This window comes from Anguilla anguilla, chromosome 8 (assembly GCF_013347855.1).
Source record: "Anguilla anguilla isolate fAngAng1 chromosome 8, fAngAng1.pri, whole genome shotgun sequence".
In the NCBI taxonomy this organism is placed as follows: domain Eukaryota; kingdom Metazoa; phylum Chordata; class Actinopteri; order Anguilliformes; family Anguillidae; genus Anguilla; species Anguilla anguilla.
The window spans coordinates 47,695,233-47,702,732 of NC_049208.1; the positions used below are offsets into that span (position 1 = coordinate 47,695,233).

Here is a 7,500-nt window from a genome sequence, read left to right on the forward strand (position 1 = left end):
GCCTGTGTGTATAGTACAGGAGTGTGTATAGTGTAACTGACCCTTGTATTTGAGGTGCTGTAGGATGGGGATTATGGTCTCCAGGGGGATGCTGTGGGCCAGGAACAGCTGCCAGGTGCTGTACTGTTCAAAGGTCTCCCAGTCCAGAGACTGAACTGTGTACCACAGAAAGAGGGATTAGGTTACACACACTGACACACACACACACACACACACACCCTGACACACACACGCACACGCGCACGCGCACACGCGCACATGCACACACGCACACACACACACACACACTGACACACACACGCACACACGCACACACGCACACGCGTACACGCGCACATGCACACACAATATCTCTCTTTGAAAGGTATTAAATGATACATACTTTCACAATAAGAAACTGTAAATCAAACAACTGTACATTTGTTTGTGTACCAGCCAGGCAAATATGTGGATTATCGGTGCGGCAGCCAATCAGAACGCTGGTGGGTCAGCTGGTCAGCAGCATGTAGCATGTTACCATGCTGGTCAGACTTACTGAGGATGTTGAGAACAGAGTCTTTCCGGAACATGACCAGATTCCCCATCATCACGTGGCACATCAGCTCCTGCAGCTGTGGAGGAGAGAGAGAGTGTAGACTGAGCAATGAATCTGTATGTGTGTGTGTGTGTGTACGTGTGTGTGTGTGTGTGTGTGTGTGTGTGTGCTTACCTGTGTGGAATCAATGACAGCCACAATCATATTGAGCAGTTCTCCACTGCGCAGTGTCTCATCTGGGAACTAGGGAGAAGGAGAGAGAAAAAGAGAGAGAGGGAGGGAATACAGAGAGAAAGGGAGGGTGAGAAGAGAGAGGGGGTGGGGCATTGTTAAATGCGAGCTGAATTACGTGCTTCCCGTTCCATTATGCAACAGAGGGACACTGGGGATAGATGGAGGAGGAAGTGAGGTACAGAGGAGGGGGGCGAAGTCAAACAGACTTGTGCAGATTGAGGAAGTGATGTCATAGAGGAAGGGGGCGGGCTCAAACTGGGCTGGGAGTACATGGAGGGGGTGAGGTCACAGAGGATGGGGCGAAGTCAAAATGAGCTGCGGGTAGATGGAGGGGGTGAGGTCATACCCACCTGCGAGTCGATGGAGGGGGGTGAGGTCGCAGAAGAGGGGGCGGAGTCATACCCACCTGTGAGTAGATGGAGGGGGTGAGGTAGCAGAGCAGCCGGATGTCGTCCTCCTGGCAGGCCTTCATGTCCATCATCAGGCAGGTGTGCAGGTCGCCCAGCGCCGTGGCCTGGGCGAAGGCCTCGTACAGGCTCATCTTCCCCATCGCCGCTTTGCTGGGGAGCGCAGGGGGAGAGCCGCCGCCAAGTTCACTAGCGTCCCGCTACGCTGCCCCCATCGCTACAGTGTTAACTACCACAGAGCCTTTCATCTCCATAACCCCAGCTAATGTGTTTTTCATTAAAACATGGCAAAGAGGAGGAATGTTGGCAGCTGTGTGGTATAATGGGTAGGGAACTGGGTTTGCAACCTAAAGGTTGCAGGTTCGATTCCCAGGTAGGACACTGCTGTTTTACCCCTGAGAAAGGTACTTAACCTGCATTGCTTCAGTATATGTCCAGCTGTATAAATGGATGCAATGTAAATGCTGTATAAAAAGTTCAGTAAGTCACTCTGGATAAGAGCATCTGCTAAATGCCTGTAATGTAATGTAAAAATATACATAAACTACCAGCAAACTGCTGATACTACAGGTAGCTGCCATTCAGACAGCCAGTGAAGTTAGTATTAGAATGACCTGACAGCACATCTGAGGGCACCCGTGCTCTAAACTGACATAATGAATGTGGTAAAGGTCGACCAATCAAAAGCAGTAGGAGATTAACCCACTGAAGTCAGTGTACAGTAGGTGTTTCCCCATAGAATTAAGGCATTCTCAGGCTGGATTGCGATTGGCTCGGAAAACAAGGCACAAACAGCTCCCCTCCCCTGCAAATAGGGGCGGTCTCTGCATGTCTATCTCAGATAGGTAATAGCTCGTCACCAGGCACACGTTAGGCCGATAGAAAGACGCAGACCCCGACACGTTCGCCGCCGTGACAACCGGACACCGACCCCCACGGCGCCCTCACCTGGCCTTGAGGTAGTAGAGCAGGTGGTAGCCGATCTTGGGCTGCTTCTGGTACAGCTCGGCCAGCATGTCCAGCAGGACGGAGAAGCCGCTGTTGTCCTCCTGCATCTGGCACAGGTTCCGGAAGACCAGGCACACGGGCTTGCACACCGACTCCTCCAGGCTCCTGCCCACCCACAGACAGAGGGACAAGCTCAGAACCTCAAGGGAATGAAGCCTTTAGAAACCTTTATGGTGTGAGATCACAAATGCGTGATTAGAATGCTCTTAACTGAACATTTTAATGCTGATGTCACAATCACTGCTGGTGATTGAAAGCAATGGAGTTCTAGAACACTGACTCAGAATTTTGAAAACATTCTTTTTTTTAAAACCTGCTCTTGAAAGTTAATGCCAATAGAAAAGAAGAGACAGACAGGACAATTAAGTAAGGGCAGACAAAATTATGCGCAGACAGACTAAAACTGCGCAGACAGACTAAAACTATGCGCAGACAGACTAAAACTGTGCACAGACAGACTAAAACTATGCGCAGACAGACTAAAACTATGCGCAGACAGACTAAAACTGTGCACAGACAGACTAAAACTATGCGCAGACAGATTGAAACTATGCACAGACAGACTAAAACTATGCGCAGACAGACTAAAACTATGCGCAGACAGACTAAAACTATGCGCAGACAGACTAAAACTGTGCACAGACAGACTAAAACTATGCGCAGACAGACTAAAACTATGCGCAGACAGACTAAAACTGTGCACAGACAGACTAAAACTATGCGCAGACAGATTGAAACTATGCACAGACAGACTAAAACTATGCGCAGACAGACTAAAACTATGCGCAGACAGACTAAAACTACGCACAGACAGACTAAAACTATGCGCAGACAGACAAACATCCGCAGATGGGCGCAGACGGTATCAGAGGCACGCACTCCTCAGTGATCTCATCAGGCAGGACGTCGCCCCGGAAGTGACCCTTAAACAGCTCCGCCAAACAGGAAGCCAGCGAAGACATCTGCTCCGTGTCAAAGTCCTCCTGGGAGGACAGAGGAGCAGGAGAAATGGAAGAGTCACCCTTACGAGCACTGACCCCTTTATCCCGCTAAGTAATCAGTCACCCTTATGGGTACTGACCCCTTTATCCCGCTAAGTAATCAGTCACCCTTACGAGTACTGACCCCTTTATCCCGCTAAGTAATCAGTCACCCTTACGGGTACTGACCCCTTTATCCCGCTAAGTAATCAGACACCCTTATGAGCACTGACCCCTTTATCCCGCTAAGTAATCAGTCACCCTTACGAGTACTGACCCCTTTATCCCGCTAAGTAATCAGTCACCCTTACGGGTACTGACCCCTTTATCCCGCTAAGTAATCAGTCACCCTTACGAGTACTGACCCCTTTATCCCGCTAAGTAATCAGTCACCCTTACGAGTACTGACCCCTTTATCCCGCTAAGTAATCAGTCACCCTTACGAGTACTGACCCCTTTATCCCGCTAAGTAATCAGTCACCCTTACGAGTACTGACCCCTTTATCCCGCTAAGTAATCAGTCACCCTTACGAGTACTGACCCCTTTATCCCGCTAAGTAATCAGTCACCCTTACGAGTACTGACCCCTTTATCCCGCTAAGTAATCAGTCACCCTTACGGGTACTGACCCCTTTATCCCGCTAAGTAATCAGTCACCCTTAAGAGTACTGACCCCTTTATCCCGCTAAGTAATCAGTCACCCTTACGAGTACTGACCACATTCCCGCTAAGTAATCAGTCACCCTTACGGGTACTGACCCCTTTATCCCGCTAAGTAATCAGTCACCCTTAAGAGTACTGACCCCTTTATCCCGCTAAGTAATCAGTCACCCTTACGAGTACTGACCACATTCCCGCTAAGTAATCAGTCACCCTTACGGGTACTGACCCCTTTATCCCGCTAAGTAATCAGTCACCCTTACGAGTACTGACCCCTTTATCCCGCTAAGTAATCAGTCACCCTTACGGGTACTGACCCCTTTATCCCGCTAAGTAATCAGTCATCCTTACGGGTACTGACCCCTTTATCCCGCTAAGTAATCAGTCACCCTTACGAGTACTGACCACATTCCCGCTAAGTAATCAGTCACCCTTACGAGTACTGACCCCTTTATCCCGCTAAGTAATCAGTCACCCTTACGAGTACTGACCCCTTTATCCCGCTAAGTAATCAGTCACCCTTACGGGTACTGACCCCTTTATCCCGCTAAGTAATCAGTCACCCTTACGAGTACTGACCCCTTTATCCCGCTAAGTAATCAGTCACCCTTACGAGTACTGACCCCTTTATCCCGCTAAGTAATCAGTCACCCTTACGAGTACTGACCCCTTTATCCCGCTAAGTAATCAGTCACCCTTACGAGTACTGACCCCTTTATCCCGCTAAGTAATCAGTCACCCTTACGAGTACTGACCCCTTTATCCCGCTAAGTAATCAGTCACCCTTACGAGTACTGACCCCTTTATCCCGCTAAGTAATCAGTCACCCTTACGGGTACTGACCCCTTTATCCCACTAAGTAATCAGTCACCCTTAAGAGTACTGACCCCTTTATCCCGCTAAGTAATCAGTCACCCTTACGAGTACTGACCACATTCCCGCTAAGTAATCAGTCACCCTTACGGGTACTGACCCCTTTATCCCGCTAAGTAATCAGTCACCCTTAAGAGTACTGACCCCTTTATCCCGCTAAGTAATCAGTCACCCTTACGAGTACTGACCACATTCCCGCTAAGTAATCAGTCACCCTTACGGGTACTGACCCCTTTATCCCGCTAAGTAATCAGTCACCCTTACGAGTACTGACCCCTTTATCCCGCTAAGTAATCAGTCACCCTTACGGGTACTGACCCCTTTATCCCGCTAAGTAATCAGTCATCCTTACGGGTACTGACCCCTTTATCCCGCTAAGTAATCAGTCACCCTTACGAGTACTGACCACATTCCCGCTAAGTAATCAGTCACCCTTACGAGTACTGACCCCTTTATCCCGCTAAGTAATCAGTCACCCTTACGGGTACTGACCCCTTTATCCCGCTAAGTAATCAGTCACCCTTACGGGTACTGACCCCTTTATCCCGCTAAGTAATCAGTCACCCTTAAGAGTACTGACCCCTTTATCCCGCTAAGTAATCAGTCACCCTTACGAGTACTGACCACATTCCCGCTAAGTAATCAGTCACCCTTACGGGTACTGACCCCTTTATCCCGCTAAGTAATCAGTCACCCTTACGGGTACTGACCCCTTTATCCCGCTAAGTAATCAGTCACCCTTACGAGTACTGACCACATTCCCGCTAAGTAATCAGTCACCCTTACGGGTACTGACCCCTTTATCCCGCTAAGTAATCAGTCACCCTTACGAGTACTGACCCCTTTATCCCGCTAAGTAATCAGTCACCCTTACGGGTACTGACCCCTTTATCCCGCTAAGTAATCAGTCACCCTTAAGAGTACTGACCCCTTTATCCCGCTAAGTAATCAGTCACCCTTACGGGTACTGACCACATTCCGGCTAATTAATCAGTCACCCTTACGGGTACTCCAGATGTGAACACCACAGAGACTTGAAAAATGGCTTAAAAGAAGCAGGGCATTTGTACCATTAGTATTTGCAAAATATATATAAAATATACATTTTTATGGATGTAAGTGAACTCGGAGAGGGAGAGTATGGACAGTGGCTGTCTGTCTACGGGACCCAGTACAGGGTAACACACTCTCTGCTGGGCTGAAGAACTCTAGCACGTTAATGAACTCACCTCAAGGATCAGGTCCACAAGCTCCTGCATCACCTCACACTGAACCTCTGTGTCACTGGGAGAGACAGAGACGTAGGGCCCTTAGCAACTGCGCATGGAGTTAAACATGTACTGCTCCAATTAAATGGGATAGGGACCGTTTATAGACAGACACATGCACACACACACACACACATGCATGAACACACACACACACGCACACACACACGCACATGCATGCACACACACACAAGCGTGTGAAGAGAAACGTGGGAAGGGAAAATTGAGAGAGAAAGAGAGGGGAGCTTGAAAGAAAGGGGAAGAGATGGGGAGATACAGAGAGGAGGGAACGAATGAATGGGAGAAATAGAGAGGGAAGGTTGGAAGGAAAAAGAAAGAAGCAAAGCACTTTGGACTCCACTCACTTTCCTTTTTGTAACTGCAACACTTTTTCCCTCACAGTTTCGTCCAATTGGTCCACAAAGGGCGTGATGTCAGGAGGCTCCTCGATTATGGCCTCCTTGATTGGGTGGAACCTGAATTCCCGCTTTTTGCCTGAAGAAGGGGGGAAATTACTGAATTTAACTGCCAAAAAAAAAAAAAAAAACAGAAAGTCAGGTGCGAACCCAGTGTACCCCTGGCCTGAATTAACATTGAATGTGGTGTTTGTAGGACCAAGTGTGAATGTGCCCTGAATTCAGATCAAATTAAGTATTAGTGCGAACAGGTGTGAACAGAAATGTGCCATAAATTCAGATTCAATTGTGTGATTCCGAATTCATTTTGAATGTACTGTGGGAATGTTGTGTGAACGCAAGCCCAAATTCACTTTGCGGAGTATAAGCCCATTGTGAAAGCGGTATTACTTATAACAGCCGCTTGAAATTGCGTGAAATTAAGTCTGATGTGACGGCCGCAGCATTGTAAATAGGCCCCGCCCACCTTTCCACACCATTATAAACAGGCCCCGCCCACCTTTCTGCAGCACTGTAAACAAGCCCCGCCCAACTTTCCGCAGAATTGTAAACAGGCCCCGCCCGCCTTTCTGCAGCATTGTAAACAGGCCCGCCCACCTTTCTGCAGCATTGTAAACAAGCCCCGCCCACATTTCTGCAGCACTGTAAACAGGCCCCACCCACCTTTGTTGTTCAGCTCCTCCTCGTCATCGCTGAAGGCGGCCTCTGTGTTGTCGTAGCAACCATCCTCCTTGTCCAGCACGTGGTTGTCCATTTCCATGGAAGCAGACTCTTCCATTTTCACTGTGAGATGGGGGGAACGTACACAAATCTGATGCATATCCGTCAGTTTTACGCTGGCAACAGAACTTGCCATCAACACAGTTTTGCTTACACCAGGCACAAAAAATTAAACATAAAACATGGAAATCTGAATTGTATTTATATGTAAATTCATTTCACCACAGTAAAAAGTAAAGACTGGTGAAACTTGTGTTTAGAATTTTCTAAATCATGTAAAAATGTAAATTTCCACAAAACAAAAATAAAGAATAACTAGAAATACCGCCTCGCGGTTGTATGCCTCCGCCAACCAGCAGCCAGTTAGTTTGGATATAAAATGTCATCACTTCATCAAGG

The 7,500-nt window shown here is 48.1% G+C and overlaps 1 protein-coding gene across 2 annotated transcripts in view; it reads right to left on the minus strand.

Annotated features, from left to right (window-relative positions):
* LOC118233464 (integrator complex subunit 3) overlaps positions 1-7,500 on the minus strand; it is a 28,753-nt gene that overhangs the window by 6,492 nt on the left and 14,761 nt on the right. For both annotated transcript variants that reach the window (XM_035429257.1, XM_035429258.1), the window contains 9 exons: positions 7,045-7,164; positions 6,331-6,460; positions 5,927-5,981; positions 3,064-3,167; positions 2,125-2,289; positions 1,176-1,329; positions 710-778; positions 536-611; positions 42-155 (listed from right to left, as the gene is read on the minus strand). In XM_035429257.1, the coding sequence (XP_035285148.1) occupies positions 42-155; positions 536-611; positions 710-778; positions 1,176-1,329; positions 2,125-2,289; positions 3,064-3,167; positions 5,927-5,981; positions 6,331-6,460; positions 7,045-7,164 (987 nt within the window). The remainder of the gene's footprint in view (positions 1-41; positions 156-535; positions 612-709; positions 779-1,175; positions 1,330-2,124; positions 2,290-3,063; positions 3,168-5,926; positions 5,982-6,330; positions 6,461-7,044; positions 7,165-7,500) is intronic.